Source organism: Hemicordylus capensis, chromosome 4 (genome assembly GCF_027244095.1).
Source record: "Hemicordylus capensis ecotype Gifberg chromosome 4, rHemCap1.1.pri, whole genome shotgun sequence".
Lineage (NCBI taxonomy): Eukaryota > Metazoa > Chordata > Lepidosauria > Squamata > Cordylidae > Hemicordylus > Hemicordylus capensis.
In genome coordinates this window covers 305,985,162-305,998,428 of record NC_069660.1, presented here as the reverse complement: position 1 = coordinate 305,998,428, position 13,267 = coordinate 305,985,162, and the positions used below count along the sequence as shown (strand labels likewise).

The window sequence follows — 13,267 nt, the reverse complement described above, 5'->3', positions numbered from 1 at the left end:
ATTGAACCCATTTCTTTAATTTAGAGGTAGATTGATTCAACATCTTTGTTTTAATTTGAACTTTTGAAGTGGATTAAATTGTTGTTTATGTATGTTTTGTAGCATTCCTAATAATGTTTTTATAAAATGAAATGAATAACTGATATTAGGAGCTGCTGTACAGAAAGCCAGCACAAACAGTATTTGATTTCAGTGTGAGTCTTTCATAAAGTAACTTCCAGGCTCCAGCTGTTCTGTCCCATTTAATTTTAAATATATAACAACTACATAATTTAAGCATTGTCTGCTGTGTCTGAATACTAAACTGAAATTCTTTTGCAGTTGTTTCTTTACGATACTCCAAGTTGTGTATGTGTGCACTGTACCAATCAAACTACTTGCATCATCAGAGAAAGCTTAGTGTAATAGGAGTGGTGTTTAATCTTTCCAATGTTTGGAATGGCTTGTTTATGTTTCCAATCCTTGCTGCGCTTTGCTGTTGTCTGATATGAGTTCCTTCTGTGCTACTTCTATGTTAACCCATCCTTTGTTTCAGTAAGAAACTGTTTGTTTGATTTTACAGGTCTATCTGGCCCACCTTCAACCCTCCCTTTAAGCACTCAAACCACTAGTGGCAGCTCCACTCTGTCTAAGAAGAGGCCCCCACCCCCACCCCCTGGACACAAAAGAACCCTCTCTGACCCACCAAGCCCACTACCTCATGGACCCCAGAATAAGGGCCAAATTCCTTGGGGTGAGTTAGCTGCTTTGGATGCTCAGCATGAACAGAAAAGTGTGTGTGAATGTTTTAAAATAAAACACTAAGGAAAGACAACTCCAAAGAAAGATTGGGGTATGGGGAATATATATTATATCTATATATTTTTGGTAGTACTTTTTCTTTCTGCTGTTAATGCTGAGGCTCTTCATAATGACTCAATTCAGACATCACTCCAAACAAAGTTTAAGGAAATTTAGCTATTTCAAATCTCAAAATTTAGCTATTTCAAATCTCAAAATTTAGCAATTTGATATGATGTTTGTAGCTTAGGTCTGCCAATTAAGTCTACTTCCAAAGGACACTGTGGACTGGTTCAGATGTCACCCAGAGCCACAGTTAAAGCTTGGTTGTACATGACATTCCCAAGCTTTGAGAGCATGTACTCTGCCCTCTTCTGCCCAAGAATTCTACTTCTGATTTAGGTTAGATAGAAACCAAGGTTAGTTTTGGTACCTAAACCAACCCATCTTGGTTCATTATAACCAACTTGCTTCCTGTAAACCTAGATATTGTCTCACTTCCAGCTTTGGGATACATATCTAGTTTTTGCTGAAGCAACTTGGTTAGAATAGACCAAGATGTATCAGTTTGGGCATCATAGTTGATTTTGGTTTCTTTGTGACCTAAATAAAAAGTTGAATTCCCAGGAAGTGCATTTGGGCAGGAGAGTGGGGAGGCTGTGGGGAACATGATTTAATTGTTGTTTCTATGTGGTGTTTTGAACTGGCCCTGCATCTAGGGTGGGTAGAGCACCTGGGAAATGAAAATTTCTAAAATACGTTTTGTTTGTACATTTGACTCTCAAATGAAAGTTAGAATTCTAAAGGAGGGTTAACATAAATCATGGTTTGGCATGATGTCTGAATTGAACCAGAGACTGCTGATTATAAATGAATTGATCCAGCTGATTAGCCTGCTGACTTCCTGTGAACTTTTCTGTGTCATAGGCAAAAACCTAGGTATTTATGGTTTCATTTACACCTGTTTGATGATAAGCAGGAAATTTAATTGTAAAACAGGGTGTATTTAGCCTAGCGCTATTTGGGTTAATATAATTTTTTTCTTTGTGATAAAAATGGGGGAAATCCAGCCAGTTTGTGTAGAGCTGTAAGTTTCAATTCTGCTTTTGACCCTCCTGAAGGAAACTCTTTTCATAGACTTTTGAAGTAGCTGCCTTAATACAATTGTCCCTACCCTACCCCATTGTCTTTGTAGCCTGCTGAAAATCTCTGTAATTTCACAGTGAGCATTTTGCACTGCTATATGAGATGGCAGCAGCAGGAAAATTCCTTGGTCCAGTAAGACATTTCTGAGCATCAAGCTAGCCTGGCAAGAGTATTTGTAAACCCTTCAACATGAATACCAAAAATGCTCTGTGGAGTCTTCTGCACTGGGGACTCTGATGACACTAATTTGACTTGCATGGCAAAAATGTTAGTAAACTGGAAAACTACTATAACTTGATTTGCCTGGGGAGCGGGGAAGAGTGTTCCCTGGGGAATAAAATATTATCCCTTACTTGACTTGTGGTTAGTATTTAGGAAGAGAGTATAACTGCTTGTATGGCATCTTTGGAATGTAATAGATATGGGTGTTTTACAGAGAAATTGAAGTTCCAGGTATAAGGATAATTGAATATGGGTTTTTGTCTGCTTGGATCAAAATTACAACTCTAAGCCAATGTGTAGTTCACATGTCCTATATATCTAAACAGATTAAACTCAGTGACAGGGAAACTGCCACCCAAGTCTCCACTTAAATTATCAATTTCTGTCTACTATAGAGAGTAGGTTTTTTTATAAAGGTGAACATACAGTATATTCTTCATTAAGGCACAGAGGATACTGTCTGGTCCCAGATGTTCTTGCAGAGTTGGTAGCACACTTTACATGTATTTATTTATTGTTCTTTCTAACTTGCATGGCCCCAGCCAAATAATGTATAGTACATTGTTTTGGTGTTAGTGAAATCATCAACTAACACCTGTAGTTAATCTGTTTTTGTTCACTGAGTTTATTTGTATTTTGTGTGTGTGTGCACTGCTTGTGATCTGAAATTTTAAAATTTTATACATCTGTTTTGGATTGCCTCTTAATTAAGCCACTTTTTCACAAGAACTGGCAACAGTGCATTGAAATTATAGCAGAACCTTCCAGTTCAGATAGACTTTAAAAGATTTGTAAAGAAACAAAATACTGCAATCTGTTTGGGAAATATGAATGGCTTTTTAATTAAGCTCAAATTTTCTCTACTGCTATGGCCCATGAGAAGGTCCAGAACTAGGTCGCCTTTTCGTTCTTTTAATTTTTTAGAAGATGGCTAGGTTTGCTGCTTTGCTTGCCTGAGATTAGATCTCATCTGATACTACAGAAGACCCCCTTTTTAACCTGTGTTTGCTATTAGTATAATTGTTTTTTCCTAGCATAAACTTTGCTTTGCATTGGGTGCTCTTAAATAGAGAATATATTCTACATTAAATTTTCGAATACTTCCCACCATAATAACCCGTTTCTTTGCCACGAATGTAGTGTTAATTTATGGTGTCACTCTCTGAGGCCCAGTTCACACAAACAGGCAGCAAATGGAGGCTGCTGTACACGGCTTGCCATTTGTGTCCAGCAACTTCTTGCATCTGGAAGCTTTCATGGTCCACTGCAAGCCCTTTTGTGTGGGGCAGTGGTAGTTTGCAGTGGCATTCTGGGTGCCTGCCCTGCTGACGTTTGTGTGAATCAAGCCTACATGTGGTGATTTCTTCACTTTGATTGTTAGCATCTAATTAATATCCTGCCTGAGAGATAGAATTTATTGTTAGCAATTGATTTAGTAATGCAAATAATGTCTTTGCCAATAGAAATTCTGAGGAACTGTATATTCCCTCTTCTCTATTGAAATGATATAATTTTAAAAGCTCGCACACAGAGAGTGAGAGCTTCCAGTATCCTCAAAGTATCCAATTTTCACAATATACCCAGTGCTGTACAAATGTACAATTCAAACTTTTTGTCATAATTTGGTAAACTCTGATTTCTGGAAAGAATAGCAGAAATAGTGATTTCCAAATATGGACTAAATTGTAATGAAGTTTTTAAAAGGGTGGGGGTTTCAGATCAAGATGTTTAGCTCTTGTTCAACTTCCCTCATAGCACCTTGGCCGCAAACACATACATCCACATGTGGGAAGTGCTGAGCAGCATAATTTCCTGTACAAATAGCGATATACTCAAAAGAATGGTGTAGATGTAGTATAATCTGTAGTTAAAATGAATCACTGTTTCATTTGAAAAATATTTCTCTTGAGATTGATTTTAATTGCTCAAACTGGCACTGCAAAGGAGAGCAGTTTATAGATCAGAGGTGCCCCTTTCTGACCTTTATTGTATATAACAAATGTAGGTGCCTGTCCCTATAAACTTCTGCACTATGTACAGTACTGTTTGCTGTTTCTTCAATTTGAAATGAAAATACATGTTTAATATTTTAATACTTAGGTAATGATTTGGGTCCACCAGCCTCTAAAACGGCAAACAAGTTTGAGGGGATGTCTCAACAATCAGGGTAAGATTTGTGTATTTCGATTACCTTTTATTTAATATTAAGTTATTTCAGCTAATTTACCTTCTTTTCTTAAAATAACACTATAGCCACACAAGAATGCTTATCCAGAAATGGTTGGGCTTTCAGGACTCCCTAGAAAATCACTCGTAACAAATTTTGTGGTAGAACTCATTTAGCTTGCTTTTAATCAAAGAGGTCGCAGAACAGCTTTTAAAATGACACTTGGAGGATAGCCGACAGGAGCTGGGCAATATTCAGTTCAGCAAATGCCTTCCCTTAAGGTTTGAGAGTGTAAATGCTTCAGATAAACCAGAAGGGGACAGAGTAGAACCAGGTAAAGAGCATACCGAATGATGTGCTAGCTGGTCAAAGAGATCAAATGACCATAAGAAAGATAACACACACCAGGTAAGAGATTCTGCATATAGGTGCTTATATGACAGTGCCAGAAGCCTTCAAGCCAAGATGGGTGATCTGGAGTGCTTCGTTGCTAATGAAAACGTAGATATAGTGGGCGGAACTGAAACATCGTGGAACCATGAGAACTAGTAGGAAACTGTTATTCTTGGATATAAACTCTATAGAAGGGACAAGAAAGGGCGAATTGGGAGTGGAGTAGCACTGCATGTTAAAGAAGAGATAGAATATAACAAGCTAGAAAACCTAGGAAGACAGGAGTCCTCCACAGAAACTCTGTGGGTGAAAATACAAGGCCTAAAAGGAAATGTGATACTAGGAATGTGCTATCACCCTCTTGATCAAAACGCTGACAATGACTGGGAATTTCAGAAGGAAATCGGAGCTGTCAAAGAGAGACAGAACTGTAATACTGGGTGACTTTAATTACCCACACATAGACAGGGTAAATTCACATTCAAGTAATGACAAAGAAGTCAAATTTCTAGATATGCTGAACGACTGTGCCCTAGACAGTTCGTCATGGAACCAACCAAAGAGAAGGCGACCTTGGACTTAATCCTGAGTAGTGCACAGAGCCCATAATGTGATCAAATTCATCATATAAGTGAGGTGAGAATTACCAAGGAAGTCTAACACACAAATGTTGAACTTCAGAAGAGGAAACTTCTCTAAAATGAGGAGTTTGGTGAAAAGAAACTTGAAAGGGAAAAACAAGAGAGTCACTCTGCTCCAGAATGCATAAAGTTTATTTAAAACTGCAATAATAGAAGCCCAGTTAGAATGTAGACCAAAAAAGAAGAAAGGTACTACCAAGTCCAGAAGGATGCCAGCATGACTAATGTCAAGGAAGCTATAAAGGGGAAGAAGAATTCCTTCTATGGTGGAATCTATGGTGCGGCCACATTTGGAGTACTGTGAACAATTCTGGTCACCATACCTCAAAAAGGACATTCTAGAACTGGAAAGCATACAGAAGATGGCAAGCAAAATTATTAGGGGTCTAGAGCACTTTTGTTATGAGGTAAAGCTACAACACCTGGAGCTTTTTAGTTTAGAAAAAAATATGACTGAGGGGAGACATAAAGTGTATAAAATTATGCAAGGTGTGTAGGGCGATGGAGAGAGAGAAATCTTTCTCCCTCTTGCATAACACCAGGGGTCCTCTGAGCTATGGCCCTATCTCCTATAGGGAATATCTTACAGTGCTCACACGTCACCCTTTCAGATGCAAACCAGGGCAGACCCTGCTTAGCAAAGGGGGCAATTCATGCTTGCTACCACAAGACCAGCTCTCCTGGAGCGCACCGCACTGCTTGGGGCTGGTTTGGAGGCCTGCATGTTTGAATGCTGTGCTGTGATGAAACAAATGTGATGTTCGTGTGAATGACTGCCAGGCTCGGACTGGCCCACGGGGCAACAGGGCATATTCCCAGTGCACCCCACCTGCAGGGTGCCCCTGTGCCCCAACTCCCACCCTTAATTACCCATTCTGCTCAGAACCCGGTGCTCTCCCCACATACGTTCCACCACTCTCTCAGTGCCCCCAGTCCAGCCCTGATGACTGCACCTGTTCAGCATAACGTGTGAATGACTGTACCTGTGTATACTCAACATTTGTATGAGTATACAAATGTTGAACACTATGTGTGAATGGGCCTATGGAGAAGCATAATGAGGTAGCACAGTCCTGAGGTGGTAGCATGGACTGTACCGCTTCAGAGGACAAGTGAGGCATGCTAGTTGTATACCCTCCTTGTAATATATTCCCTGCATAGAAAGGCAACGCGGAACCAAGTAGGAACACTTTCCCTACACTGTGTCACTTTAGACTGCAGATGGAGTGGGGTTTGCATGTTCTATGAAACAAACTCCCTTCACATAGGCTGGTGGCTGCAGGCTACCTCCAGCCTCAGGGGCACGATGCCTCAATACCAGTTGTAGGGGAGCAACAGCAGGAGGGCCTGCACATACTTCTTGCCTGTGGGCTCCCTAGAGGCATCTAGTGGGCCACTGTGTGAAACAGGATGCTGGACTAGACAGGCCTTGAGCCTGATCCAGCAGGGCTATTCTTAGATTCTTATTGACTGGTGCCATTTCACTACTTATTATTGCCTTTTTTCAAGACCTAAGGTCAGGTAATGTAAAGCTTGTATTCACACAGGTATCTGTGTGATCTACCTTTCCGCCCATGTGGTTAATAGCTTCTTTGGGAGAGAGGAAGAGAAGGAAAACATCTTGGTAGCAGGGAATTAGTCAATTTAAAAAAAACAAAACCATGTTGCCTTTCTCTGCTATTAATTCATAGGTTACTAAAAAAAATCTTTACTATTTTAGAGAAAACTGAACAGGAACAAGGTTTTTAGGTGCTCCATTATGAGTTCTTACATCTGTTCTTGTGGCCTCTAATTTGAATGGCTCACGATGTGTACTCTCATATTCTTTCAGTAACCCCTTTCCTCTCTCTCTCTCTCTCTCTCTCTCTCTCTCTCTCTCTCTCTCTCTCTCTCTCTCTCTCTCTCTATATATATATATATATATATATATATATATACACCCAGACATTGTTAACCACATCTGCTGTGTGCAACCATAATGCTGTGTTGAGTTTATACTGCTTTTCTTCTGTTTGAATAAGGAAAGCCCACTGTCAACACTACTGTGAAGCTTCTGATCTGTTCTGTGAAAAATATTTCCCCTGTGAAACTATGCCTAGAGCTGATGCCATTTGGATCTTTCATTATAGAGTTATTAAGTTGTAACCTTTCATGTATCTGTTTATCAGCACTGGTACTGCAAAGACTGCACTGGGCCCAAGAGTTCTTCCTAAACTACCTCAAAAAGGTAATGGATATTTCACATTGTGGGACTCAACTTGCTTGTGCACGCTCATACTCTCAGCTGACTTACACAGAATCAGACCACTGGTCCATCTAGTCCAGCATTTTCAGCTGCTTCCTTAAACTCTCGGGCACAGATCTTTCCTAGCCTAGTTGCTGTATGTGTTTGGACTTGCATTTGAAAGGATAAATTTTAACATATTGGAGAGAAACTATTATTCAGTGTGAGGTGCTTTGTAAATTCTGGGTTGTTTTTTTAGGACACTTCAACACTGGGAGAGGCAAGAACTAGGAACATAGTTGCTGGCTTGCAGCCCTGCCTTTACATGAATCTTGCCCCACATGCCTCTTTGGTCAGTAGGGAGAATGAAAGAGCCATGTGTGTTGCCACCATAGCAATGCCCTGCATTAAACAGGACTGTGCTTAGAAGCTGCAGAGACACCTTCAGTTCTGTTGCTAGTCTTGGGCCAGGGCAAGTATCTGGGATAGCCCCACGGTGGCATTAAAGGGTAACTGGTGGCAGCAGCAGGACTGTGAAATATTTATGGAAATAAAGGGAAACTATGACTCGCTCTGAACCCTGTTTAATTTAATTTGCTTTCTATTTCAGTGGCACTAAGAAAAATAGAAACAATTCATCTTCCCTCGATAGATAAGTCCAGTCAACATTCGGAAATCTTTCAGAAATCAGCTTCACTTTCTATTGATCTGCCACAGAAACCACAACCTGGAGATTTGCCCCCAAAGCCTCAGCCTCTGGAACTATCCCAGAAACCTCAAATTGGAGATTTGCCCCCAAAGCCAGGAGAACTGCCTCCAAAACCTCAACTAGGAGATCTGCCACCAAAACCACAGCTTGCAGATTTACCTCCCAAGCCACAAATGAAGGACCTTCCGCCAAAGCCTCAACTAGGAGAAGTTTTGGCTAAAACTCCAGGTGGAGACCTATCGCCAAAGCCTCTACTCTCAGAGGCAAATCAGAAGTCGCTTTCTGTGGATCTTTCTCCAAAGGTACAGTCTAGAGGGACCATCCAAAAGCAAGCCTCGGAAGACTCCAACGACGTGACACATGCATTGCCAGATACCCCAGTGCCACTTCCTAGAAAAATTAATGTGGTAGGTAGAGATTTTTCTCTTACATTGCAGTAAAACTTTGTTGTTGCTGCTGTCAACTTTTCTAAAGAACTTGTACAATCCTATAGAGTTGTAGATTTAAAAAAGTGTTGTCTATGCAGTGAAGCTTCTTAGACATACTTTTTGAATACATTTTCCCTTAAGTTGTTGAACTTGGATTTCTCCACTGCTTCTTGGCTCACGTTAAACAGGCCTATATATTGGCCTATATGAAAAATTATGACAAATATTTCAGAGTTAAAGTAGTGAGGAAGAGATCAAAATTGCCTTAGCTTGTTTAATCAAAATGGTTAACTTGACTGCGTTCCCACAGTCATGGTATTCCTGGTTAAAGAGTTAGCCAGGATTGCTGAGCCCCACAGAGCTGGATGTGAGAACACAGATTTCCCAGACAATCTTCATCAAACCATTGTGGTTAAACAACATTTAACCAGGATTGATAACCAGGATAATATTCATATGGTTTTAGGACCATATGGTCAGATCATAAATGTAACAATAAATATTCTACAGGGCCTGCTCTGCACTGCAGGGTTAATAGGTACTCTGATCTAGCAGATCTGCTGTGCTGAGCATGCAACAGATTATGTTGCTGGGGGAGGTGGGGCGGGGGTGAAGAATGCATCTAATGACCTCCTCTTGTGTCTTTCTGTATCCATCCACATGCTTATGTGAACCATGAGGTTGGTTTGTTCACACTGTGAATCCCTGTGGCTATGGGGAGACATGATAGGTTTATAAAATTATGCATGGCGTAGAGAGATTGGACAGAGGGAAATTTCTCTCTCACACATAACTCTAGAACCAGGGGTCATCCCATGAAACTGATTGCCAGGAAATTTAGGACCAACAAAAGGAAATACTTTTTCACACAATGCATAATTAATCTGTGGAATTCTTTGCCAAATGATGTGATGATAGCCACTAGCATGGATGGCTTTAAAAGGGGCTTAGACAAATTCATGGAGGACACGTCTATCACTGGCAACTAGTCTAATGGCTATTGGCCATCTCCAGACTCAGAGACAAGAAGCCCCTAATACCAGTTTCAGGGGAGTAACAGCAGGAGAGGGGGCATGCCCTCACCTCTTGCCTGTGGGCTTCTGAGGAACCTGATGGGCGAATGTGGGAAACAGGATGCTGGACTAGATAGGCCTTGGGCCTGATCCAGTAGGGCTGTTCTTATGTACCTGCTGCTTCTGCGATTCTGTGGATCAGAGTGGTTGATTTTCAGTTGTGCTTTAGGTAGCAGGTAATGTTGCTTTCATGAACCTTGATGTTAAGTTTTAGAAAAACTGGAAAACTTAATTTTCTGAACTAATATCAAGTATTGTGGTGGCACTGATTGGCTCAATATTTGAAATTTATTCATTTACTGTTATTAATTTAATCAAATTTTTATACTGCCTTTCATTAAAATAGTCTTAAAGCAGTTTACAAAACATTTAAAAACATGCATAGGTCGATTTGGGTGCATACCTGAAGACTTGGGCATAGCCATAAAAGTGCCCATATTTTAAAAGGGAGATAGATGTGATCCTGCCACCTATTGCCCAATTAGCCTTCTGAGTGTTGTGAATAAGCTTTACACAAGGCATTTAGATTGGAAGTTGCAAGACTGGATGGAGACTGAAGGTATTTTGGGTGATGAACAGACTGGTTTTAGAACAGGGCGGTCAACCATGGACCATGCCCTGGTATTACACCATCTGATTGAAAAATATAGCAACAAACCTAAGTCTTCCTTGTATGTGGCCTTTGAAGATTTCAAAGCAGCCTTTGATTCAATCTCAAGGATAAGCCTCTGGGGAAAACTCAGAGACACTAATATCAATAGGCGATTACTCTTTCTTATTCAGAAGCTCTATGATAACACCAGTGTAAAAGTGAGATGTAACCCTTAAGGCTCACTTTCACATTTAATAACCACTAGTAAAGGAGTTAAGCAAGGGTACATTTTGGCACCCTCCCTGTTCAGTCTTTATATAAATACCGTAGCTAATAATCTCTCCAGTCCAGCGCTACATTCTCCCAACTATTGTGGCCGCAGCTATCCCAATCCAGCTGTATGCAGATGATGCTGCTATCATCTCACAAACTCCGGTGGGCCTTAGAAGAGCACTTAGGCTCTTGGCAACTGACTGCAACAACCACTTGATAATTAACTTCCAGAAATCCAAAGTGATGGTCTAAAAGATTTAACTGGCATATAGAAGGCCATCGTATAGAGCAGGTCAGTCATTTTAAATATCTGGGTGTAGTTTTTCATGCCACTGGGACATAGAAGGCCCATGTCGTTGCCCAACAGGCACAACGAAGTGCTTCAGCAACGTTAAGATTCTTTTGCTCCAAAGGTGGAGAGGTTATCATAAATCATTGGCCCAACTTTTGTATGGTGCACATCTGGGCCCCTACCCTAACTATAGGCCACTGGAGATAATCCAGTCTAAGTTACTTAGAGCAGTATTCAGGGCCCCTCAATGTATCTCCAGCACAATGTTGAGGTTGGAAATGGGCTCCAGAGGGTGGAAACAAAACATGGATTTTAATCCTTAGTTATTGGCTTAGGGTACATTTCTCCCCTCAGGGATTGATCCCTCTTATGTTGATAGGTTTCAATCCACCTGGATACAATCACTGATGGGTAAATTGTCATCACTTGGCCTCTCTGCTGAACATTTGTCATTATTAGATTACAGTCGGGCCAAGGAGATCCTCTAACAGAGGGTGTTGGACATTGAACATCAGAACGATTTAAGATATGATACCTTACCATCAGTGGTTTTATCTGGACGGTTTTTGAAAACCCCTCTGGCAAGTCGGTTATGCCCCTGTGGCTCAGATGAGGTCGAATCTGTCCCCCATGTGCTGCTGTTTTGTCCTTTTTATGATGATAGCGCCATTTTATTTCTCCCTTGCTATCACACTTTCCCGGCTGGACAGCTGAATTTTATGCCATACTCCTCCTTGTAGATAAGAAACCTTCTACCACCTAGAAGATTGCCAAATTTTGTGCAGCTGCTGTTAAGATCCATCAACAGCTCACCTCCAGCCCTTGTTTTTAGATGTTGTTACATGAGGCTTCTGTGTTGGTGTATTCTGTATGATTTATTTCTTATCTGAATGTAATATCATCTGTTTGTATATATAACTGATCAATGATCGTAATAAAGCTATTCATTCATAATGGACATATCTATCTATCTATACACACACACACACACACCGTTTAAAAACTACACAATAAGAATTCAAATTGAATTTTAAAATACAAATCTAATTAAAAGAAATGGCAAATTCTAGATAAGGACGTAAACATAGTGCCATACTCTGTGGTTTTGCTCTTATTGTATCAAACAGTAACTAAGGCACAATATATCAGCTATACCTTTTAACTTTCTGAACTATGAAATATCTTTTTTTAAGGGGAAAAACAAAGTTCGAAGAGTGAAGACAATCTATGATTGCCAAGCAGATAATGATGATGAGCTTACGTTTGTTGAAGGAGAAATTATTATTGTAACAGGTGAAGAGGACCAAGAGTGGTGGGTATGTATCTTCCTACTTTAAATAACTTTTTCCATCACACAGTTTTACATGTTATCCAATATTTGCTGAGATGGTTGATCTGTTTTACTTTACAGTGTAGCAGTATCATTTGGGTACATGCCACATTACTAATTGTCTTTCTAATCTTGTTAATAACTTCAAATTGCACTCTGTAGCATAAGAATCTGCAGTAAGAATTGGGTGCAATTCCATTTTAAATCAGTGTGCATTTTGCCATTTATTTCACTGGATGGTGGATTGAATCAAAGCGGCTTGATCCTGTGTAAGGCAAAGTGAATAGTACAGTGCAGGATCACTTGTTTTCCTTGTGCAGCAGAACATTGCACAAGTGTGGCAACTGAGGACAGTGCTGCACTGGGTTGGACTTTGAACATAAAACATACTTTTGGGCAGAAAAAGTGTTGCCAGATAAAACAATATCCTATTAACAATATCCTATTAACAGCTATAAAACAATATCCTATTAACAGCTAGGAACAATTTTGCACTGGTGTGACTAGAAATATTTAGACTAACATCCAAAGAACCACACAAGCAATTCTACATGCTTTGTGGTACTTCAGATATTCTACAACAGGATATCCAGATGGTATATGGCAAAATCTGTGACAAGACACTGGGGTCTGCTCTTCAAATAAAATAAAATAAAAAAGAATCCAACTGTGCATGCCTAAAATAGCTTTTTGAATTCTGGCCATACAGCAAGTGCCAGGATCATAGTTCAAACAGACCCCTGTATGCTGCCTTAAAACAGAACCTGAGCTGTCTTACACAGGAGCAACAGCTAGTCAGCATCCATTTTTGCAGTTTCTTAAGGTTGGCTGCCTATCGTAAGTACCATTCTGCTTTCTTAAGAACAGCCAAATTTCATCAACTGTAATTTCAGATATTAGGTGTTTTTTCTCACAAAGGCACTGCAGAGCATTGCTGTGGGAGCATGGAACAGCCTTGCACTTTTCCCTTTATAAAAATTATTAAAAGAAAAGAAAA

At 40.1% G+C, this 13,267-nt stretch overlaps 1 protein-coding gene across 8 annotated transcripts in view; it reads left to right on the top strand.

Moving 5' to 3' along the window:
* The window catches only part of ASAP1 (ArfGAP with SH3 domain, ankyrin repeat and PH domain 1), a 246,538-nt gene that overhangs the window by 229,279 nt on the left and 3,992 nt on the right, over positions 1–13,267 (top strand). For 6 of the 8 annotated variants that reach the window (XM_053243637.1, XM_053243636.1, XM_053243641.1 and 3 more), the window contains 5 exons: positions 563–733; positions 4,249–4,315; positions 7,518–7,576; positions 8,184–8,689; positions 12,134–12,256. In XM_053243637.1, coding sequence (XP_053099612.1) covers positions 563–733; positions 4,249–4,315; positions 7,518–7,576; positions 8,184–8,689; positions 12,134–12,256 — 926 coding nt within the window. The remainder of the gene's footprint in view (positions 1–562; positions 734–4,248; positions 4,316–7,517; positions 7,577–8,183; positions 8,690–12,133; positions 12,257–13,267) is intronic. The other 2 variants (XM_053243643.1, XM_053243642.1) reach the window with 1 other exon arrangement.